The sequence below is a fragment of the Neocloeon triangulifer genome, unplaced genomic scaffold (genome assembly GCF_031216515.1).
Source record: "Neocloeon triangulifer isolate White Clay Creek 2 clone unplaced genomic scaffold, ASM3121651v1 ptg000013l, whole genome shotgun sequence".
NCBI classification, from domain to species: domain Eukaryota; kingdom Metazoa; phylum Arthropoda; class Insecta; order Ephemeroptera; family Baetidae; genus Neocloeon; species Neocloeon triangulifer.
Window position 1 is genome coordinate 3446965 of NW_026775555.1, and position 23911 is coordinate 3470875.

Below are 23911 nucleotides of genomic sequence, written 5' to 3' on the forward strand. Positions count from 1 at the left end.
AACATAGATTAAAACTAGGTCAAATTTTGAGTTGTTTTGCACCTTTCACGCGTTTTGGCAGCAATTTTGGTGATCTCATTTTCACACTTTTCTCGTCACCACGCTGACGCTACGTTGCTAATGAATGTCCAATTACGCATCACTGGACGAATCTAGACGTAATGTCGAATGCGCTGTTGCAAATCATGAACTGTGAACGTGACGACGAATTTTGAACTGCCAACGTAATTGTTTTTACCATAATTAAATAATAATAATTTAGCCCACAAAGCACAGAACTTAGCTGTGCTTATCTTTTGCTTTGCTCCTCACAAATAAAATAGTTGCGGTTTTTTACGTAATTTTTGCAACAGCGCTTTAGATAGATAAATAGTGATTTTTTATATAATTGAATAAATATTTAAATTTCGAGGTCCAAGAAGGTTTTTTATTTTCAAAAATATGCACAAAAAATTCATATTTCTTCATTTCATAATAATGATAATATCTAATTTCCTTTAATTAGTAAAATATTTATCAAAAATTATGCTCCTAATGAAAAAAAAATCACAATATTTAAGGTGACAAAAAGGCACTTCTGAGTGAATTCAAAAGCCTGTATCGGCCGCCAGCGCAAATATTACGGAAATCGTCCATCTCCAGGGCGTAAACCATGACTCCTCCGAGATTGTTCGCTTTGGCATATTGACCCTTTGAAATGAAATGAAATCAATTTTTAAAGAAAACTTTTAGTGAAAAATGAACCAACCTTGATTTGGACAGACTCGACATTTTCGTATCCAATCCATTCATAGGCTCTGTAAGTGTATGGAACCTGTTGAGCCGAGTTCCACCACGTGGTCCAGCCTGTCTGCGTCCTTTGAAGATAGCAAATCTGCAAAATGAATTTTTTTTTAACTATCAAATGCTGACAATTCCTTATTATTCTAATTTTTATAATTCATGATTTTCAGCATTATTTTTTTCTGAACGAATCTGGTGTTTGATGTAATTAATTTTTGATTTATTAAAATATATTTTGATACTTGAAATTATATTTTAGAGAAATTAAAAAACAGTATCATTGAGAAGGAAATAAAACTGACCTCGCTGTACATGAGGAAGCCGGACTCTTGCGAATACTGTCCAACAGACCCAGGCGCTGAGGCCGGTGCGCCAAGATCTGTGTTGCGTGGATTAGAAAGAGTAAACGTGCGTCCATAAAGCGGCACCCCCAGGTTTAATTTGCTTCTGGCAGCACCTTGTTGCACCCAATAGCTTACTGTTGCGTTCTGTTATATTCAAATCATCAATTATAAATTTATTCAATGTGTATTCGAACATACCACGTTCAAAGTTCTGTCCGTATCTATAGCGGCGGCATACAAGGGCGAGTTTTCACCCGTTCGTCCTTCGTACGAGCCGTGGTAATCGTAGGTCATCAAATTAATGTAATCCAAATTGCTGGAGAAATTTTTAAATAATTAAACCTTTTAATTTTAAAACTCCTTCCCTTACGCTGAGAGCTGTGGGATGTCGTATGAAGCACCGACCGTCCAAATTCCTGCAGAAACTGTAGCGCTCAAAACCAATCCCTCGGGATTGAATCTGGTTCTGAGCTCTCTGATCAAAGACACGAAATTGGCCTGTAAAATTAAATTAATGTTACTCGTTTAATTATTTTGTTAGAAGAGCTTTTATTGAATTCTCCCTGTTGAGAATTTTGAATCAATTCTAATAAATTTAAGATTTTTTTCAGAAATTTCTTCTTTTTTTTAATAACTTATTTTAAAGTTTTTAATAATAAATTATAATAAACCTTATCGGCAGCAATTCCTCCTCGTTGTGCCGGATATTCCCAGTCAAGTTCAAGTCCGCTGAATCCGTGCGTTTTGACAAAGTTGTACAAATTGGTGACGAACCTTCCTCTGAGAGTTGCATCTCGACACAAATTTGAAAAACCAGTTGAGCCCTCGTTCCACCCTCCAATGGCAACCATGGTCTTGAGATTAGGATTGGTCACACGGAGATTGTTGAAACGCTTAAAACCATCTATAGGCGCATAATTATTTCGTTAGCATTCTAAAAAAAAAGGAAAATTTCAGTTTCAGACTCACTCAACGAGATGTCATTCCACGAATCCAAAATTCTGACTGTTCCGTCGGGGTTGGTGCCGACGAACGCGTAGACAACGTGCGTGCACAAAAACGGGTCAATGTTCTCGGCCTCAAATTTGCCATCACCATTTCTATAAGACGCCCAACTACTGAAATAGCACACAACCCGCTCTAAAAATATAAATAATTCACAATTTAATTATTCGTAAATTAATTAATAGGTTTACTCTGTTGTTGTGCAGTTGCAGGTGCTAAGGCGACCGTGAGCACAAGAGCGGCACCCAAAATGAGTGATTTCTTCATTTTGTCTTCTGCTTATCTGAGAACCAACAGTTTCTGCATGCCTTTTATATAAAGCCCTGAATTCATAAAATGAATAAACTCCTTTTTTTACGATATTGAACCTGTCATTTTGAATCACCTTGTCGGCACCACGGATATCAAAGGTGTGAGCATTTAATATATGGGGGTTCCTTTAATTGTCCTTAAATAAAATGACAGGGATGACTTAATAAAAAAATCACATTTATGACAACCGGCTTGCTTGGAAAATATATCAAAAATCGGCTTTTTAGTGTAATAAAATGTTCAGTGCCACCCTAGCTGATTGCAAGTTTACTACATTTGTATTATATCATGGTGGATTGTTGTTTTAATTGCGGCACTTTGATCTAAACCATGGTGCTGTGTCTGATGCATTTGTTCCTGCTGCATTATTAAATTATTATCAGATTTGTCACTCAATAAAAATTGCAAGCATTATTGCAGGGCATGGCCCAAGCTCTTTATGACGACTGGCGACAAGATCATTTTTTTTTTCGTATTTTCCTACACTGGTTTTATATATATGCCTTGCCTTGTAAATAAAAGCGGACGCGATAAAATTCGTATTCTAACTGCTTCTCAAAAATACTGTGCTCTAGAGTGTTGATAATGATAATCAATTGTTAAAAATTATTGAATGTATTAATTAAATAATGTAATTTTATGATATTTTTTTTGCATTCAATTTCCTTTTATACAATACATGCATCTGATTTGAACCATATTAAAAAGTATTTATTTAATTATTAATTATAGTTTTGTTTGTAATTGTGAACATGGGGATCAAACAGAAAAAATTTAATCTTCTTGAAAATTAACTAGCATGTCTTATAAGCTTAGTAGGTTTATATATATAATATGTTTTGCTTTACATGAAATTTAACAGAAAACTGCAATTAAAATCTAAAATTATCAATTTTAAAATTGAAAAAAAAAATAATTAAAATATAAATAATTTTTAAAATAGTTATTTAGAAATAAAAATATTATTTATGAAAATAAAATATGTTAATAAATAAATAATTAATTTTAATTTAAAATTTATAATATTATAAACTTACGTGATGGGCGTTAAAAAAAGTATTCACTTAGCTAATTTTAAGTGATAAAATGGCCTTTAGGCCAAATATGACATCATTATTTATGTGTGTCTAAATTTAAAAGCCCTGTTCTATTCACTTAAATTATCAAATTAGAAATTGCACTTGTAATGTTGTAATTTCATTTAATTTTTATTCAAAATACTTGCAAGAGAGCTCCAATGTTCACTGGTGTAATATAAGTGTAGTTAAATTAAATCATCCATATCACAGAAATGTGAGAGAGAAAAAAATGAGAATTGTGCCTTTGCACATCTTCAAGGTTCTTTAAGAAGCAAGAAGCTGATCAACGCAGTTGGCAAATTGTCCAATTTCTCGATGCACTGGTAATACTCGTGTCCATTCTGCTTTCCGAGTCCGATGGTCTTCCTGATCACAATTCGACAAAGTTTCTTCAGCGAGCTTGGCTGGCTGCGCATTAGAACTTTAAAGTTTTTCCACTCCGTCATGTCGTCTTCGATATTGCGTTCGATGACACTGTCAATGAAATACTCGACGTCCTCACAAATAGGCGTTCCATGGGGCCAGCCATACTGCATTAGGATGGGGAAGAGGAATTTGAATTGCTGTGGCATGTGACCCGTCCAACTGTCGAGAACGTAAATCGGACTTGGCCACCAGTAGGCCAACAGCTGCCGCAGCATAGGCACGCATCGAGAAAAAGCGGCCATTCCCAGAGCGTCAGGTACGGTATATTTAGACCTTGAATATAAAAATATTTATTAGATTTTTTTTGTATTTATGATTATTTAAAAAAAAAATCAACCTGCAGGTTTTTCTTGATATGAACAATGGGTCAGCTTGCTTTTCCAGCAGCTTTTTCGTCATACGGCTGATGACGGGCGCTTGGTTTTGATCTTGGGATTGAAGGGCCAGAGCTGTCAGGGCCGGGACGTTGCCCATTTCGTTGTTGACCCTTTTGCCCATGGCCAGCAATTGGTCCAGTATGGCCTCTGTGTTCTCATCCAAGGGATGGCTCAGCAGGAACGAGACGATGCCCAGGAAGTTCCACTTGATATGCACCGGTAAGTCCAGGTCTCTGGTGTCCAGTACGAACTGCTCATCGTTGCCAAAATTTTCGGCGCGGACGGTAAACAACTTTTGGAAGTTCTCGTACGGTTCCGACATGTTAGACAAGAATTTTCCTGAAAAATTAAATAAAAATGTGTTGTCATTAAAAAAAAACTGCCTAAATTCAACGAAGACAAATAAATAAAAAACAAAACACAAAATAAATATGTAAAATAAATATGTATGTAATTAAAAAATAAAATGCTTTGAGTGAAATTGCAACAGTGTTATTAGATACGTACAATAAGAAGTTATTTTATTAATTTAAAAAGGGTGATAATAAAAAAGCAAAAATTTTTCAGACTCACATCAGGAATCTCCAGTTTATTTCGTTTCGTTTTGTTGTTTTTGATTTGGCGTTTTTGTTTTTGCATGGGTGTACTGTGCTGTGGAGGGGGTTGGGGCAGAGGGTTCAAAAATAATCAGGCTGGGAAACATAGAAATTACTGTACATATATGTAAATTTTCATTGAAATAGAATAAATTATCATTTAGAAAATTATAAATAATAATAAAAAGAACAATTTAAAATAAATAATTCAGAATATTTGTTTATAAGAGAAAATGGCAAAGGAACCCATAGCGGTTTAAATTTTGTTGTATTGGCAACTCTTAGACTTCAGAGTCAGGAAACCTGTGTTTTGCGACCTGGTTTCAAAACCCTAAATTAGCCGAATTTTGCGGCAGCAAAGTGCGGTTTTGAAAAAACTTTTTGTCGGACCTGAAAGCGCGGAATGGCGAGCTCAAAACTGTTAAAAGTTTGATTTCGGAAAATCAAAGGAAAATTGACTGCGGTGGCGCGAATCGTTCCCGTCTGCTCCGACTGCCTGACACGCCCCTTTCGACATTGTTTACAACCATGAATCTGAAGAAAGTGTGCCGAATTTTTGGGCCGAATCACCGCGAGGAGCAGCCTGAGAGATGTCCTCGTTCATGCTGAGAGTCGCAGGCTGGAACCGAATCTAGGTTCTCAGGATGCAAGCGTTTATGTGCAACAACGACGGAGTGCCCCTGGTATTTATACGCCCGCACCCTAGCTCGCCCATATGCAAATAAAACTCATTCTTTCTGATCTTTGTAGTCCGAGGCACTGTTCACCATCCAACTGAGTCCAACACCGGGTTCTTCACGCGGCGATTCGCTGGCAGTGGGTGCCCGTGTGGCCACTCCTCTCGAATTGGGCAAGAAGTTGCTCGAGGCGGCCAGGGACGGACTTGAAGACGAGTGCCGGAATCTGATGGCCAGAGGAGCCCCTTTCACTTCAGACTGGGTACTGCATTTTTGCATCCTCCAAATAAAATAAATATTAAATCTCTATGTTAATATTTTTCAGTTGGGGACGAGTGCGTTGCATTTAGCTGTCCAGAACGGCCACTTTGAGACGGCCAATTTGCTCTTACGGGGTGGAATTTCGAGAGACGCCCGCACCAAAGTGGACCGAACTCCACTGCATTTTGCAGCAAGTGAGGGCCACACAAATCTGGTCACACTTCTGCTAGAAAACGGAGCAGATGTTGATGCAACAGATATGGTAATTCTTTTGAATATTAATAAGCCTTCTGGAGTTAATTATTTCTATCTGTCCTCAGCTTCTTATGTCGCCTCTGCATTGGGCAGTCGAGAGAGGCCACTATTCAGCAGTGGTCAAGTTGATGGAGTACGGATCAAATCCAAATTCTATCAGTAAATTCGAGAAAACGCCGCTTTCAATTGCCTTAGAGAGTGGGAGGCAGGACATAATGGATGCCTTGCAAAACACCGAAGTTAGGGTATGCATTGATACTGTATGTATTTTTCATTACTTTATTTATTAATTTTGTTTCATGTAGGATGGAATAAGAATGGAGAACGATCCGTCAGAATATTTAAACAGACAACTCGAGGAAGCTGACACAGCAGCAGAAAATTTAATTCAGTATTCAGAAGATGTAGGCGTTACAGACGAAGTAATCGAAGGTAATCAATGACATTTTCTTTACTGTATAATTAATTCTGATTTTTGTATTACTTAGTCTCGCCCAAAAGACCGGATGTTTCTGGGACCAAAGCGCCTTCCACAAAGTACCACATGAAGTTCAGTGACAAGAAGCCCAAAAAGACCTACTCCGCACCAAGCGCAAGTGCGTCGAGTGTCGAAAGCAACATCCAGTTCCTGCGATCCCATGGCATTCAGATGTTGCCTGCCGACGACTCCAACATTGTGGCCTCGGCTATGGAAAGTGGCCAGACAGTTGTGCTTACAGGTTTGAAACAAATTGTTTTATCATTAATCGGATCAATATTTACAACCAAAAAATGTTACTGTAGAAGCTGGAAAGATGGCTCTCAACCTGACACGTGGGGCCATCAGCAACACGACCCCGAAAACAAAGTCCAGCAAGCCAAACATCATGACCATATCCGCTGACCAATTTGCCGCCATAACAGGTTTGTTTGTTTTTAAATTTAATTAAATTATCTACAAGTTCTTTTAAATTTTAGGTAGAAAAGTGATCAATTTATACACGCAAGGCCAAAAGAATGCAAAAAGCACTACTGCAGCAACAATAACACTCCCTAAAATTATTAGTACAACGACAATGAAACGAGTTAATGTAATGCTTGATGAAGTAACTCTTTTTTTCTTGTAACGATCCATGAATTTCTTTTGCAGCAGGATTGTTCCAACTCCGATGGAAGTTTGCCAAAGACACTCCGAATTATGAAATCGAACAAAGTGATGTTGAGCAAGGAGTGCAGTGACGATGACTTGCAATTAGTGCATCAAAAGCTAGCAGAGGCGCAGCGTGATGCTGAGAAATACAGACTGCAGCTCCTGCAAAAGGAGCAAGAAGCTGAAAAGTACAGACAGAAATTGCAATCGCTGACTAAGAGTGCGCAATAGTGCAAGTGAAGGTGGAGTCGATCTCTCCTTTATCGTTTCAGTTTCATCCTTGCTTTTACAAGTGGCTCAATTAACCAATGTGTTTGTTGGTTTTTCAATACATTAACATTTGTGTTTCCAGCGCCTTGCTTGCCTATCAAGTCTTTTATGATCTTTCTTCTGCATTGTGCTCAAGACATTTTGAGTGTAAATAGTTCCGACAATTAATCCTACAGAACTTTGTATTTGATTATGATGTACATTTTGCAATATTGTAAGTACTTAGAAGACAGGATTTCGACCAGAAAATACAAATTTGGTTGCGAGAATGAGGCATGCAATTCATTTCCGTTGTGCCGTCGTCGTAAAGAAAAGAGGTTTTAACTTTGACTATGGGCTTTATTGGTTTCTTAAAGCTTATTATTTTGCAATAAGCAAGCTGCAATCAAAAGCACATCACATGTGTTTCGTAAAATATTTGAAAAAAAAAAATGACATTTATTCTAAGCCAGCTTTGTATCTGCTGATTATTACGAAAAATTTTAGTCGTATATATTATGTGATTTGTGCAGATGCAAAATATAGGAATTCTTAAATTGCCATAAATGCCATTTCATGGAAGCAGCGCGTTTAAATAATTTTGATACCCTCAATAGCATCACCAACATCACATATACCACATATACAAATAAACGCTTTTAATTAATATCTACTGAAGAAGCTTAAAAATAATAAATATTTTACAAGTGGGCACCTCCGTTGAGAGACTGGGTCCAAGTAGAGGCAGCAACGTTTTAGTTAGTTCAATTTTCATTGAAGAATGTGAGTGTTGAGTTCTTTACAATTGGAGTAATATTTATACAATAATTCTGCTGGCATTAATTTAAATTAATGAATATGCTTGAGTTTGAGGCGGTGCACTTGGGACTCCAGCTCCTTGATGATTTTGTCTCGGGAGGCAATTTGCTGTTTCAGCCGAACAACTTCCTCACATTTCTGCAGATACTCCTTCTTCAGCTGAATAGAATCGAGTAAAGTTTCGACTTTTAATTCAACCAAAATGCAAAACAAAAATTACCTCTAATTCGTCTTTAGGGGCATCGATAATGAGTATCTCCTTTTCTGGTTGCAGGGCCTCCATGATACTTTGATCCTTCTAAAAAATTTTAAGTAAAATTTAATTAAAAATTTCCTCCAAATATTTCCAAACCTCACCAAAATGGAATTACTGTTTGGTTTGCTGCCAAACATCTGTTGAATTTGTTGGAACTTGGTGTTTTGGTTTGTCTTGTGGCTCTTCTCACTCAACTTCTCGTTTTCTTTCATCTGAGGACACAAAATTACAATTAAGTAAATAAAATAATTATTTTCTCAAATGAAGCCCCAAAAAAGCTTAGTTTTTGCTGGTAATTAAATTGGGAGCATATAAAATAAAATAATTTTTTTTATCTACTGATAAATATTGGAAATCCAAGCACAGCAGCTGCAGCAAAAGTAAAGGACAAACCCTGATATAGAAATTTATCAAAAGGTGTTCGGTATGCGCCACAAGAGGTGGGCCTGGTTGGACCAGAAAGTGCAGCACATGAAGCAGAAGTGCCAGAGCGGCAGCAGCCCCCCTTTCATAGAGCAAACTCAAGTTTCTTTTGCTTCGCAGATCACGGAATCCGACCCTGGCCATCAGCATTGTCCACCAGTTCTAAATTATATAACCAACCAAAACTCCAAATAATGAACGAAAATCAAAAGAAATCCGAAAACTACCAAAAAGAACAAAAACAGATAGAAAAGCGCCTTTAAGATTAAATATTAATTTTTTAAACCAACCTCCATGGGTCTGTAGTCAGGAATGGTTTCTTGGGAAAGAAATGCAAATTTCTTCTTGTTGTTCGTGATTGCGTTGTTTGCGGAATTTGTTTTCTCCTCCAGCACAGGCTTCTTGTTGCCCTTGCTTGGCGAGTTCTTGTTGTTGGCTTGGTTCTGTTGGTTCGCAACTCCTCGAACGTCACCAGTCTTCATTGACATGAGCACCGGAGACTTGTTCCTTCCGCTGGCCCATTCGTCCGCAGTCAACCCCGGCTTGGCCGCGGCAGTGTCCGGAAACAGGTCTTCTTGGAACTGCTCGCTCTGTATTTGATGGAATAAATTATTGATTTATTTAGAAAATTTTAATGAAAATTTCCGCACCAAATAAAAGCAGAATAAAAAAAAAATACACACGGACACTTACAGAACTTACTTTTCTTGGTACAATCATGGACACTGGCTCGCACAGACCTTTCGTGGCGTGCAGCTTGTAAAAGCGGAAAATCTCACATTGGCGCACGTCCAAACCGCGCTTGGGCATCACGCCAAGACCCCTCTGCGGGTGGCCTGACAGAAACTGGCTCAGGTAGTGGAGATATGGCGCATTCGGGGTCACTTCGTAATATCGGATGTTGCCGTCGCCCTTTAAAAAAAAAATATTTTTAAATTTACTTCTCGAAATTGGAGTTGAAATATTAACTTTTCCTGCTAGGTAGATGATCTGGGTGTCATAGTCATAATACGGGAAGAGCACTCCCGAAGACGAGTCGATGGTCTCCTTCTTCAGGGGCTCTCTCAGATCGTCCTGGTCCCAAATGGCATATTGCCTGTCAGAATGCCTTGAGAAACCGGTCGTCAGCAATCTGCCCGACTCGCCAAGAAACACGACTTTGCATGGCTTGATGCCTTCGTGACACTCTCCAGATGAAACCACGGCTCCAGTCCTCGGTTCAATTACTCTGAGAAATGAATTAAAAAAATAGTATTTTCTTTAATTTTTTTATTATACCTTAGTTTCCTGTCCCTGCAAGTGGTGGCAATTAAACTGCCGTCCCTATTCAAGGAGAGACACTGGATGGCCTCAGGATGGCAGTCGATGACATTAAGAATGGCCCCTCCGTTAGCCACCGTCCACACAACCACCAAACCGTCTGCTCCAGCGCTAAAAAGCACCGACTGAGCTACCGGGTGCCACTCGATCTGATAAAAAAATATTATTATTTTAATAAAAAAATTAAAAAAAAATTGTGCAATAAAATTTTTTTAATTACCTGGGTTACTCGTCGGCGGTGTCCGCGCAGCTCAGCCAGCCAATCTTCAAGATGATCGCCGAAACCTTCATCTTTGATGTGCCACAGCTTCACCTAAAATTATAAAAATAATTTTTCATTATTATAATAATAATAATAATAATTCATTTTTAAAATAAGATTTATATTTTAAAAAGAAATAAAAATATCTTTGAATACTAAATAAAATATTTTGCATGTAACATAAAATTGAATTTATTGATAATTGAGAAAAATTTCAACAAAATCAAAGTCAATCATTTTAAAAAGTTTCAAAATGATTGTGTTCGGATGCTCTCGATCTGCTTTGATTGAGGGAAAAGGTTAAAAATACGCCTCTATCGGCCAAAGAAGGAACTATTTGGCGCGTCAACGCCGTGAAGGGCCACGCCCTCCTTCTTGTTTTCCGTCTGTCGGTCGGTCATATGTTCGCGTTCAGTTTCGTGCAAACCAGATTTTAAAGCTTGCTTAATTCTCAGAGGCGTCCGCATCTGCAATTTCCAAGGATCATTTCCAGGAGGTGGAAATACGGCTCCAAATCAAACCGATTAACTAATCAGCATGCAAGATCCCTGCAATCGACACATCACCCTTGACGAGTCTTGAAATCGACCTTCGAGAAACCGAGATTCCCCACAATGGTAGCTAGTTTGAAATATTTTCATGTTTAATATTTATTTCAATTAAATAATCAATCATATTTAGGCAGGTCGAGTGGACGCTGTGCCCGTTTACGACTACGCGTACGCCGAAGGTCAACGAGCGGCCGGAGGTGGCAACGGCCCCCGAAGACTGCTCGTGGTTCAGGGCTCGCAGGTTTTCGAGTGGCCCAATTTGAGCGGCCCGAATCCGGTCACGCACCGAGCAGGCGAGATTCGCATGGACATGCAGAACATGCGTCCGGTGCGGACAACCCAGAGGCCTCAGCAAGAGCGCTGGCCCGTCTCGCGCTGCATCAACCAAAGCGTCCCCGTAGAGGTGAGAAAAAATTTCCCAAAATAATTTCAACTCTAACTACAAAAATTGTCAAATTTAAACGGATTTTTTTTCATCTTGATGGGAGAAAGTTGCAGAAAATTAAAAAAAAAATAATAATTTCTTTCAGGTTTACAAGAATTTCAGTCGTGCGAAGAAGCGGCGGTTGAAGGAGAAGCGGCGAATGGTCGAGGCGCTGCGCAACTCTGCAAAGATGCGCAACCTCGAGGAGCGCCGGGACAAGCTGCTGGCGGCCGTCAAGAAGGGCAAACTGGAGCTGGAGTACCTGAGCATCCAGTTGTACGGAATGGAGGCCGGCGAGTATCCGGCCACCTTCGGCCCGATGGTGCGCCTCAAGAAGCAGAAACTCAGGGACAAGCTAGACAGACTGAAGCAGTTGTTCGAGCAGTTCAAAGAAGAGCTGGCCGAGTTTCGCAAAGAAAAGAACATGTTCCGCAACGATCACAAGCGCAAAAAGCAGCGCAAGTGAAGAACAAGTGGCGCCTGGAGCGCAAAACGACTGATATTTTTTTACTGAAGTTGATTTTAAATTTCAATCAATAAACACTTGATGCACTGAAATTTTTATCATTGCATTTTTTGTCATCCTAGTTCAGAAATATAGAGATGATTTTTGAAATGGGAGTTGTAATCTTGTAATTTAATTACTAAAAATTCAAAACTTGGTTTCAAAATCAATCAAAACTTACCGAACAGTCCTCTGAAGCTGAAGCGATGATGTTGTCGTTGAAAGGGTCCCACTTTATGTCAAGGACTGGACCTGAGTGTCCAACCACCCTACCTGCGTTGAATTCTTGCCGCCCGGTCTACGCAATTTATAAATTAAATTTTAATTATTTTGTTAATTTTTATTTTAAAATAAAAAATATTAAAAGAGTTTTATGTTATTATATTCATCTCAAAATCGAAAATTCTGCTGCTTAAAATGAATTTGAATCATCTTACCATTTTGGAAATTAAAATTTGTTGTAAAAGTTTTGATTTTGAGAAGTAAATTATTTACCTGAGAAATGGGCAGGACAACAAAGGCGCCTCCTCCGGCCACCTCGGTCACGATGGCCACAAACTTGGGGTTGACCGCGCAGAAAAGGGCGTCGTGCGCGTTTCGGGTTATTTTGATGTTGTCGTAGCATCGCTCCCGGCGCACAGGCTGCCCGTAAACATGGCGAAATTTTGAGCTGCGCACCCCTCGGAAAGCCAGCTGTGGAAATTGGCAAAAAGTATTTTGTTCCAATTAATTGGATTGCGAGTGCTGTTGGAAAGTGTCTCAAGTATTTACAAAGGAAATCAATCAAACTAAATAATAAAAACAAAAAATACCTGCAAGTTGGTCATGCCTGCTGCTCAATTTTACTCGTTCAAAACTAAAAAGAGAAAATAAAATAAATAAATTAATAAAACGGCAACTTAATGTCTCATGCAATAAATCCAAATAAGTATCTAAAAATTCTCCAAATTCAGATAAGTGGGATAATATTATAATATTAATATAGCCACTCATTGCTATAAACTGCAGTCATTTTTGGCGTTCGATCGCTACTGATTATTTTGATGCCTATTAGGCATGTCCTTCCTTAGAGCGAAGTTACCGTTATAGCAAATTTGTAATGAGTTGTGGCACAATTTGTATTTGATTGCAACGTTTTGCAGAAATGAAACTATTATTAAAAAAGTTTGCAGTTTAAATTGTGATACAGTCAATCATAAAAAAAGTTGCAAAATTATTTGAATTAAATTGACATCCACCTCCTGTATTTGTTTATAAAATTTATTTTAACTAATATCTGCTGTAATTTTATTAAAATTTCATATTATTTTAAAATTACTTCTTAACATTATTAAATAATAAATATTTGTTTGAACAATATTATTCATAATTAAATAAATATTTTAACATTTATAAGTTATTTATTATATAATAAAAATTTCTAATTTAAGCATTTTTTAAACTGGTCATGTGTCATGAAATAAATTGTTTTCCTAGAGTTCTCGCATGTAAAAAATGGTCTTTATTATTTAATTTTATGCATTTTCATTTTATTCTTTAATCTTCACAATTTTTTTTTTTAGATTTATAATTTTAGACATGAATTCAATTGGCACTCATAAGTTTTCCCCAATTAAGTAGCATGAGGCGATTAGGAGGAATTAGTTTTAGAGCGCAGATCGATTCGGCTTTAGCCACACACAAGAGCAATAAGTAGGTTGGCTGCGGCGTTTTATCCTATTCAAAGCAGATGCATTTATTATTCGCGCGAAGTGGTGCGCGTTTGCTACTCTACGTGGGTGGGTTGCCAGTTTTTGCGGGTGGGTCTGCAGCTCACGGTGACGCAATAATTGGGCTGGAAACGAGCGCATTCAGCAAGCGGATAATGAAATCACCTCGCATGTGTGTGTGTGTGTGTGTTTGTTGCTAAGGCTAATTGCGTTTCCCAGAGAGTGGGACGGATGCATAAAACACACACACACGGCAGCGGATGCGCAACCTTGAAGCCAATAATTGCTGATCACCTATCCACCTTTTGATTCATTTCGCATTAGGTCACGCCGAAAATTCCACACTTCATACGGGGCTTTATCGCCTCTATTCTTATTAATTATTAAATTCCTCCAATAGTTTATTTTTTTTATACTTTCCTTAGATTTTACATCGGAGAGAATTTTGACATAGAAATTTAAAGAGGTTCACAAAAATTATTTTTAAAATAACACAATTATTGTAATGGTTGAGTGCAATTTTTGCAGAAGTAATTAAATAATGAAGCTGAAGAAGGTCTTAATTTTTTTGAATAAGTTGATTTAAGCTGAACAATTTTACTTCTTAAATTTTTAGCTCATGTTTAATTTTCACACAAAATTTACATTTTATTGCTTTCTCCGTCAATTCTTCAGAATCAACTTTCTTTGATTGATTAGCACCAATCATATTTATAAATGAGTGATTTTCAAATCCAACTGATTAAATCAACCAGAAGCTAGGCGTGTCCCTACTAGCAAGATCTATAATTTTCAAATTAGTCCCAAATTGGACCATCATCAGCTCCGCACTTTCTTATTAATAAAGCCTAATTGCAGCTATAGATATTTATTTTAAATATGTGGTTAGTGAAGAATCATCATGGAAAGCGTCAATTTTACTTGGGGCGAAAATTTGTTAAATAAATTATGGGATTCTCTCAACTCTCTACTTAAATTACGGTGAGTCGAAAACCACCTCTTGTTCCCTCGCTGTCGTGTGTTTAAATGTCTTGACATTTACATGGAAGGGAAAATGAAATAGATTCTCATTCATAACAAGACCGACACAGGTGGAAGGATACAAATAATATGAAACCCTGCTCATCTCAAACTTTTACCATCGACGTATTTTCCCAGTAATTTTAAAGAGAAGACTGTGAGAATGAAGTTCACGTGTGTGAGATTTTTCTTCTCAGCTTCTCTCGTGTAATTGCAGCGGTTGAAAGAACCGTATCACTTTCTTCCTTTTGGTGGAAAGAGAAAGAAATAATACAAATTTTATTTAATAAAAATGAGATATTTCGTCTGTAATAAAAGTAAAATTGCTTTTTGGAAAATTATTCCCCAGACGGCATAAGTCACTCGAGGTTCTCTTTATTGAACTCGCTGCTGCATGAGCTTTTTTCTTTTGGGTTTCGATTTTCCAAGTCCGTTTATGACCTTTTTCGTTACATATGTGGCATGCGATGGTTGCTGTTGAATTACATGCACGATATAAATCAAGAAGTACATAATGCACGTTTTCATATAATGTTACCAAAACATTTGTCCATGCGGATCATGCAAATAAATATCAATAAATTTAACCAAGCCAATATTTCCTTTTGTCCTTTCAATAAAATACATCAAAATAAATAGAAAATTTGATTAAATAATTTATAAATAAGTCCAAATAAAATTTGTTTGTAAATTTCTCTTGTAAATGTCAAATTAAAATTGTTATTGTGAAATTCCAGATTTTGTGGGAAAATTAAATAAGCAATATTGAATTTCTTGATAATATGACGAATGATTCTCACTTTTCTGGCGTAATTGTTTCTTTTACGGGTGCGGTAAAAATGGCGATAAAGACCGAGTGCGGTAAGTTTGCTGCTCTCAGTGTCAAGTATTGAGATGCAGGTTTATATTTTATATCTTATGTTACCACCGCAGGGTGATCAAACATCAAACGACGCGAACTGTGAATCTGTCACGAGGGTATACACCACACCAACACCACAGAACACAAGAAGGGCTGTTGAGCAATATTAAAATGGCTTATGCAAGTGCCACGTGGGATTTTCCTGCACACAAATATTAATTTAATATCGGCTCTAATCAATGCTTCTCACATTACAAGAACATGAAATAAGTAAAAAAAAAAACTTCCTCAATAAAAACTTCTCAAGAATAAATTGATTGAACCCAGTTATTTCGACTTCATGTTTATTTGAATTATTTTAAATTTCTGATTTTCTCTCAAGGATAACACAAAAATCTGTTGCATTCATGGGAATAATTGTATGCAATTGTTTTGAAAATATTTAAAATAAAAGTAAAAATATGTAAAAGAATAATTTAAAATTCAACGTAATTATTTTAAAATACTAATAAGAAAGAATTTAAAATTATTTGTATTAATAAAAGTATAAATTAAAACTGTTAATTAAACCAAATTAACGCAGTTAAAAGGGAATTTTGCTGGCTGACAATTTAAAATTTTTGCAAATTACCTTGAGGATTTAATTTTTGTTAATTATACACTTGAAATTGCAAAGACAAAAGAATTATATAAAAATATTGATGCTTGTATGGATCGACTTGGCCAGACGGGCGGCTTATTACGAGCACCGCCTTGTTTGCCTCGCTCGAAACCACCCTGCTGCTTCAATAGTGCTCTTACAAGGGGTGGTTTCCCGGCGGGGAGGCGGGGGGTGGCACCGAGCGTGACTCACTCAGACGCCGGCTCCAGCCCCACAGCCTCCAGATCGAGCGCCCAACAAGAACGGGTTCGTTGACTCTGCGCGTGTGCACCGAGCGTGATGTGTTTTCACGAGCGGCGCGTTTTTCTTTCTTTTTTCTTTTTATTTGGTGTGTTCGTTTTCAAATCAAACACCGCACACCGGCGCAGCCGACTAATTATATTTAAATTATTTGCTCGCCGCGCTCTTGCACGTATACATAATTTGAATCGCGCGCGCAGTTAACGGATTAATTTTTCGGGCCGCTCTTTTGCTGCTGCACGCTCTGCTCGTGATTGACCAGCATTGCGACCGGCAACTCGAGCGGAAACATTGCTCGTCCGCCGGACACACGTGAGAGCTAGGAACGCAGATAGACAACGAATCGAAAATTTTGTAGAGAGAGATTCAAGATTTAACAAAGTGTCACTCCGTCTCTTTAATTAATTTCTAAAGAACTCTAAAGAAAACAAAATCTTAAAATTATGAATTTACTTGAAGAAAACTGTAGAAACTTAATTTTTTTTTGGTTGATTTGAATTTAAAAATTTCGGGTTCAAGGGGACATGATAAGAAAAATTGAATTCATTTAAAGAATAAAATTTTTGAAAATGACCATTCGAGAATCTTCTTAAATAATTTTAGTCCCAAAAAATATTTCTGATAAAATTTGATAAAAATCTCACCAAAATCCGTCCATATCACCACAATTAATTGGCAAAATGACATCAATAAGAATCTTGACTTGAAAATTTTCATTGATCGTATGGGGAACTTTTCAAAAACATTCCCAAAGTTAAATAAGAAAAAGAAATATTTTAATTTCCAGGGAATTTAACAGTTGGATTAAAGGCCTTATTAACAGTTTGGATTAAAGTCCTTTCTCTTTAAATTTCCTCCTTATCAGCACGACTGCTATTCATTGCTATTGAAGATAAGAGCAGTTTATTATTGCAAAAATGGGAAGTGCATGCCTTTAGAATTTCTTGGCCCGGCACACGATATTTATGACATCATCCATCACGTCGCCAATAAAAACTGGAGCAAAAAACTACGTTTGTATTTCACATTCTTCTCTACAATAAGCCGCAATAAGCAACAGGGTTGAAAATTCTCCAAAGCTTTTTCATTCTCTCTAAATTCAAATTAATTTCCAGACCTTTCCTTGGCCAATTAAATATTATTTAAATAAACGAATTCATTCAATTTCAAATATATATTTTAATTTGTGGACGTGTGGAATATGGACTTGTGTCAACTGCCAACAAGCGGTAATGAAATATGGTTAAATTCAAGACTGTTGCAGGAAAGAAGTTATTTCTTATTCTTCTCTCGCCGCCGGCAAGGCACCGTAAAATAAACACACTCGTGAAATTACCTTCGCGTGCGCTTTGTAAGAAGTTTCGTTACACTTCTTGGTTATTCATCGTGGAGTTTCACGTTCTCTTGTATATATAAAATAAAATAAATGCAGGCACATGACGTACCGAGCATGCAACGTTACACAGTTTTATTTGCTTTTCTGGCAACACTGCAGACCATTGGTATACCGCATTGTTAATAATTGATAATTTAAAAACATTATATAAATTTAAATTTAATTTGATATTTTGTTGAGAATTTAAAATCCAAAGAAACCACTCGAAACGGGAAATAATTAAATTAGTACTAACTTTTTTATACCGGCTTTGTCTCAAAATATCTCGTCGTCTCGGAACGTAATTCCACGTCAAGGTTAGTCACAGTATTGATATTTTGTGTATTTCCTTTTTAAATTATTTATTATTTCAACAAAATCTACGCAGATTACAAGTTTTTTGCAAGGCTCAAAAGTTTTTTGATGTTTTTATTGATATTTCTGTCAAATTTTAATTTTAAAAATTTAAATACTGATAAACTTTTTGCAATTTTTTGTTTAATTTTTATGATTTTTTTTATAGAATTTGAAGTAGAATATTTGTTTTTGTTCATTTCATTTATAACTTATAACAAAAAATCCAATTGCGTTCGCAGTGACCTGTATTTAAAACGCCCTTTTCCAAAATAAGATTTCACCCGAACTCATTACTTGGAGCGTTTTCCCTTGAGTTTATAACCCTCACGTTTGTCGCAAACAGCTTCAATCACGCATCCATGCATCTGCGCCGCAACTCGATCTCGCTTTTGATTGATCCTCTTTCAATCAAGCGAGACGCTATATGCGGACGTAAGTGTATTGGGTGTCCGTCCATTCGGCGTCCGGACATAAAACTGACACCAGTGTTGACTCTCTCTCGAGCAAACACTCGTAATCAGCGTGCCGGCGCATTAACGGTGCTCGATTTTTTTCTTATCTGTCACCGATGCGTTTGAATTTTCAATCACAAGTGAAGCTGATGCTGCAGAGATGCACGTTGCACTTAAAAAGTGTTTATTTTACCACCAGTGAATTTAAATGGCTTTTTTAACTTAAATTATATTTATTTCTTATGCAAAACTGAACAGAATGAAAATTTTTTGAAAAACATCAGCAAAAATTAATCATGATGTTTTTAAGTGGATTTTTCTAGAAGCACAAGGTAATTCTTAAGCATTTGTTTATTATTACTTTGCGTTTTTGGTGCGTTAATTTCAGTTTGAGTAATTAAATGAGTCAAAGCTGTTTAAAAAAAATGAAACAACCCTTGATAGGGAGCAAACTTTTCTACAAAATATGTTTTGAATCACATAAAGAATAATTTCAAATCGCTTAATTTTTATTATATTAAGATTAAAAGTTCTTATTATAAAATGCTTGAAATTGGCACAAAGATTTTAAGGTGGAGAGTCAAAATGGTTATTATTTCATCAACAATTGGACAAAATTAAACAACAGCAATAAAAATTTTACAGCCAAATCTTATTTTAGGGTGCTGTAATTTTTTTGAAAAGTTTACAGATTCATTCCATTCACTTACACTGAACTGATCTTGAACAAATTTGTCCTGCAAAATTAATGTGCTAGAAAAGGATAAAAATTTAAAGGACGAAAAAACGGGGGAAAACGCCAAAATGCAACTTTATCTTTATATTTTAATAAACTGCAGATTTTTGCATCTTTGGATGAAAGAAAATATCAAATTTCTAAAAAGATTTGAACGACTTGAGATTGGATCTCGTCCAAAAGGAAAGTCCGCGGTGAACAAGTGACTTTTGGGGTGGCTCTCGCTCAAGGCCAAACATGTCAATTCGTTTCGTGCATTTGACGAGAGCGTGCTTGTGTTATTCATGTGGTAGTTAGCGCCGGGCGCCGTATACAAAAGCAGGCGTCTGATTGTGTCGTATCGATTCGGCGACGGCGCCACGGAGCCTACCTGCGACACACGCGCCCCCCAGACGTCCACGCTGGACACAAATTTCATTTTTTTTACCATTACAAAATTCTGCGTGAGTTGCGTGATAAAAAGTTTGATAATTTCATATCATGAACAGGTATAATAAAACAACTTAACTCCAGGGAGGGCACACTCGCCTGGTTCATTTTGAAACAAAAAGTTTAATTCCCAATGCAATTTTGTTTAATTTTTTCTGTTTGAAATTTTCAGTAGCGTTAATTTTCATAAATTTAAATTGCGTATTTTATCGTAAATTACGGAATTAAAAATTTCTGGAACTTTTTATAAATTTCAAATGAAGCGGAGCCCAAAATACATTCTTTATCTTGAATAAAACACTGCGCATAAATCAGAGAACTGATTTTTCCCATTGCAATCAATACAGCTTAAATAAATAATTAAATTGTGCCGTGTCCAACTTCTCTTTTTGGAGGAAGACTTTATTTTTATTCATGAAATTATTTCCATTATTTATTCCAATTCTTTTTTAAGACTTGGGTTTTCCGTAATATCAAGACTTTCCCTCTCGGTTAAATAAAATTTATTGCAAGTATAATAAATGGCCAAACTCACAGAAGATAATCTTCAAGCCTTTCCGTGTATATAAATTTCAATCTTAGGCTTGTTGGTTCTGTTGATAGTAATAGATAAAAATAAGCCCGTGCTGATATTTTCATTTTCTTCCTGAATTGTAAATAAATAAATAAAGATTAAAATCTACAAACAGCGATATAGAGGAATTTGAAATTCTCTTATTAAATTCATCAGCCATTGATAATTAAATTATTTTTTTCGTGTTGCTTTAGCTTGCTGGCGCATGGCTTTCCATAATGAAAATTTATCTTTAAGTGCTTAAAAGCTTGAGCTTCTGTGACGCATCATTGTTTTAAAAGGCTCACAAGTTAAATGGGTTGTCAAAAAGTCGAATGGATTTTTGAAACAGCTCCCTGTTGCTTCTTTCATAATTATTCAATATTTTTTTTTCACCACAGGGGGCTCATTTTAAAAAGATTGATAATTCTCATACAAGTACAACTTTTATAAGAAATATTTAATACAAAAAAGAAATAATTTTTTTTTAAAAAACTACGTGTTGTTGAGGTAATTTTAATTAAATTAGATGACTTGGTATAAAATTTTAATTAATTTAGTTCGTAATATTTCTAGAATAAACTGACATCACGAACTTAATTAACTTTAAAATTATACGACTTTGAATTACTCGTCCTCCAAACTCGTATTACTACCACGAAATGCGGCCATGTGTCTCAAATTTCACGTTTCCGGCTCAAATTGAGATCCAGGAATTATATTCTTTAATCTGCCCACCTCGCCATATTTCAATTTCACTTTATTATTTTTTGTTCTTGCTCGTCATCATCATTCAGCACCAGCTGGCCGCGAGTCTAATTTTCATTTACAGTTCGACTTAATTTTTTACTCCGCAGAGTGAGAAGAAATTTTTTTCCGTGGCTGCGTCAAGCTGCAAGCAAAGGGCGCGCACAAAGCAACGACGACGTCTCGCTCCGCAGATCCGCGAAGAAAAGAGCAGTTGGTTCGGTTCGCGGACTTTCATCGTCAGCAATCAACGTCACCCGCGCTACAAATGCGACGATTAACAATCATGCTCACCACGTATGTACATAAGACGTACTTGCAGCAAAAAAAAACCTTAAGTTTTTCTGTGTATCCAATTTCAAAAAGTGTGAGAGAAAGACGAGCTGGGAAATAAACGCACATACGGGCGACATAGTTTCTCTGTTAACTTTGAACCAGATTCATTCATTTTTAGTTGTGAAGGATAAAACTGCAGATATTTATTAGAAAACTATTTTGTTCTTGGAAAAGCATGTTTTAAAATCGGAGTGGAAATTTAAATAAATGAAATATTTATTTTATGTGTACAATTTAATTTAGTTCAATGATACTGGTAATATTATTTTCAATATTTACTAACTAATATTATTATTATTTAGTTTTATTGCATAATTTTGAATTTTTTTTGTTTTTATTTATTTATGTTTTTATTATTTATTTTTTATGAAAAAGATATAATTTTAATAATTTTGACATGATTTCTTTTACTAAATAAAAATATAAATTTTAATAAATTTATTCTTCTGTTATATATAAAAAAAAATTAAGTTGTTATAGCTGAACAACAAAACTGTTCCTCTAAAACTTTCCACTGATTGTGAACATAAAAAAAAGCCTGGCCCTCGTCAGGATCAGCAAAGTTAATAAAAAAAGACATGCTTAATGCAGTTGAAGAGTAATTAAATGCCTTAAATTCAATCCCTTTTTTAATTGTATCATCAATAAATTAAATGAATTAAAAAAACGGAGATTTGAATTTATTAGTTATTTGGTATAAAAATACCTTTTATCAAACATTTTGCCATAATTTTTTAGAGCAGCTAATATAACTTCAGAAACTACAATCAACAATAAAAACAACTCCAATATTTAAATATGACAAGATTGGGACAGTTGAAAACATTTCAATTTTTAAAGTAAGTAAAAAAAATTCAATATTATCAATAATTAAATTGTTATTGATTTTTTTTTAAATTATTTCTTTGAAAAAAAAAAATGATTACAATTAAGTCGTATTACGAATGGTGAAAAACCCCATTATTTCTTCCAAATAAATTTATAATCGCATCTGAAATCAAGTTTAATTATTCATTTATATTTTCATGTAAAGCAAATAAAAAAAATCTTTTCGATGTGTGGAGCTAGTTTAAAATTTTGTGAAATCTTCTCTGTGCTTCTGTGTGTGTGTTGCGCGACAACAATCGCCTTTGTTCCGCGCACAAGTGTGAGAAACTCAAGCGCGTTGATTGTTTTATCGCACACTTTTGCGGCGGCTCGGAAAGCTCGGAACGACCGTTTCGCACGCAAAGAGCACCGCTGACCACCTAAATGAACATCTCGGGTTCGTTTTAATTGCTTCAATTGATTGAATAAAAAATGAGAGAGCAAAATGCATTGTTTCAAACGTCCTTGTTTTTTCCGCAGAAATGATTGAGGTGGCCTTTATTTTTAATTATTACGGTAAATATATAATTTTAGGAAATCTCAAATTAAGATCAATTTTAATTTGTTGCTTTTGGCAATCAAATGGTGAATTAATTAATGGCAACCAACGCCGCTGCATCAACGCGCTCCACTGAAGCGCAGCTCTTTCTTCCATTCTTATATTATTTTTCCCGAAATTCGCTGCTTACGATAGGAGTTAACGACATCCCATGAAAAGCACGCTTTGTCTGCAAAGTGCACAAAGGCTGCCGGTGAAAAAAAAATCGTTCCGCTGCACTCGCAGATAAGGACTCAAGAAGTACAATCCATAATTTTCAATTTTCACTTATAACGAGAGACAATGCTTTTTAAATGTAAACTGCCAGCAGGGGCGTTGATTGTGTATCACATTTTGATTGATTGATTAATTATTATCTCACCACTTTAAAACCAATTTTCTTGAACTTAATAAAATAATCAACTGCTTAGAATTTATTAAGTAAACAGTAAAAAAAACGGAAATTTCAAAATTATTTTCATTTTGGTAAATTCAAAATCAAATTTTCCAACCCAAAGAAAATTTAATAAATGTGCAGTTTGAGATTTATTCGTTTAAATCCCAATGTGCCGCATACGAGAGGCGGTCCAGCCCTTTAAACGAAACACACCCCCTCCGCCACCCCTGTTTGGGGATGACTCATGCACATGCACTTGCGTCCCTCGACTCACCCTTTCCTTGGGTTTGTTGCACGCCCTTTCGTCGACAAGCGAGTTGGCCACTGCGTCCGGCATGCGTCGTCTTCGGCCGCTGGAAATTCGTGACTCTCCTGGACAGCTGGACGTCGACTGCTGCAGTCGCTCGATTCGCTCCACGGAGTTGCGGACTTGGTTCATTATTTTGTTGCGAAGTATACAAGCCCGCCTGGTGCGCCAAAAGCGCCCCCTGCGCCGTAGGCAACAATGGACTTGCAGCGAACGCCATCCGGCGGCCATTTATTGAAAGTAATAAATCAAAGGTTTAAATTTAGGAAATG

At 36.3% G+C, this 23911-nt stretch overlaps 5 protein-coding genes across 10 annotated transcripts; 2 read left to right on the plus strand and 3 right to left on the minus strand.

The window, feature by feature from the left end:
- Positions 1 to 405: 405 nt before the first annotated feature.
- LOC132198944 (acidic mammalian chitinase-like) lies at positions 406 to 2462 on the minus strand. Its single transcript, XM_059623287.1, has 8 exons — positions 2324 to 2462; positions 2097 to 2267; positions 1799 to 2031; positions 1498 to 1625; positions 1326 to 1443; positions 1086 to 1271; positions 749 to 874; positions 406 to 690 (listed from the first exon to the last, which is right to left on the minus strand). Exons 1-8 carry the CDS (start codon positions 2397 to 2399, stop codon positions 556 to 558), a joined length of 1173 nt encoding a protein of 390 aa, XP_059479270.1. The 5' UTR covers positions 2400 to 2462; the 3' UTR covers positions 406 to 555.
- Positions 2463 to 3612: 1150 nt separating this feature from the next.
- LOC132198858 (uncharacterized) lies at positions 3613 to 5021 on the minus strand. Its single transcript, XM_059623123.1, has 3 exons — positions 4900 to 5021; positions 4287 to 4665; positions 3613 to 4222 (listed from the first exon to the last, which is right to left on the minus strand). Exons 2-3 carry the CDS (start codon positions 4646 to 4648, stop codon positions 3778 to 3780), a joined length of 807 nt encoding a protein of 268 aa, XP_059479106.1. The 5' UTR covers positions 4649 to 4665; positions 4900 to 5021; the 3' UTR covers positions 3613 to 3777.
- Positions 5022 to 5203: 182 nt separating this feature from the next.
- On the plus strand, positions 5204 to 7783 carry LOC132198730 (GA-binding protein subunit beta-1). 2 transcript variants are annotated; one of them, XM_059622924.1, is made up of 9 exons: positions 5204 to 5605; positions 5673 to 5861; positions 5925 to 6122; positions 6181 to 6360; positions 6421 to 6547; positions 6604 to 6834; positions 6899 to 7018; positions 7073 to 7185; positions 7245 to 7783. In XM_059622924.1, exons 1-9 carry the CDS (start codon positions 5567 to 5569, stop codon positions 7473 to 7475), a joined length of 1428 nt encoding a protein of 475 aa, XP_059478907.1. In that variant the 5' UTR covers positions 5204 to 5566; the 3' UTR covers positions 7476 to 7783. The 2 variants fall into 2 exon arrangements, with proteins under 2 accessions (XP_059478907.1, XP_059478908.1); XM_059622925.1 differs by having other exon boundaries at positions 7248 to 7783.
- Positions 7784 to 7832: 49 nt separating this feature from the next.
- On the minus strand, positions 7833 to 23786 carry LOC132198728 (coronin-1A-like). 5 transcript variants are annotated; one of them, XM_059622923.1, is made up of 12 exons: positions 23607 to 23748; positions 12866 to 12909; positions 12549 to 12746; positions 12235 to 12351; positions 10532 to 10624; positions 10270 to 10460; positions 9961 to 10219; positions 9694 to 9903; positions 9282 to 9581; positions 8670 to 8780; positions 8533 to 8610; positions 7833 to 8471 (listed from the first exon to the last, which is right to left on the minus strand). In XM_059622923.1, exons 2-12 carry the CDS (start codon positions 12878 to 12880, stop codon positions 8343 to 8345), a joined length of 1701 nt encoding a protein of 566 aa, XP_059478906.1. In that variant the 5' UTR covers positions 12881 to 12909; positions 23607 to 23748; the 3' UTR covers positions 7833 to 8342. The 5 variants fall into 5 exon arrangements, with proteins under 5 accessions (XP_059478906.1, XP_059478904.1, XP_059478905.1 ...); XM_059622921.1 differs by having other exon boundaries at positions 9685 to 9903; XM_059622922.1 differs by having other exon boundaries at positions 9685 to 9903; positions 12549 to 12742; positions 12865 to 12909.
- On the plus strand, positions 10945 to 12106 carry LOC132198731 (uncharacterized). Its single transcript, XM_059622926.1, has 3 exons — positions 10945 to 11190; positions 11255 to 11527; positions 11655 to 12106. Exons 1-3 carry the CDS (start codon positions 11188 to 11190, stop codon positions 12012 to 12014), a joined length of 636 nt encoding a protein of 211 aa, XP_059478909.1. The 5' UTR covers positions 10945 to 11187; the 3' UTR covers positions 12015 to 12106.
- Positions 23787 to 23911: the final 125 nt, after the last annotated feature.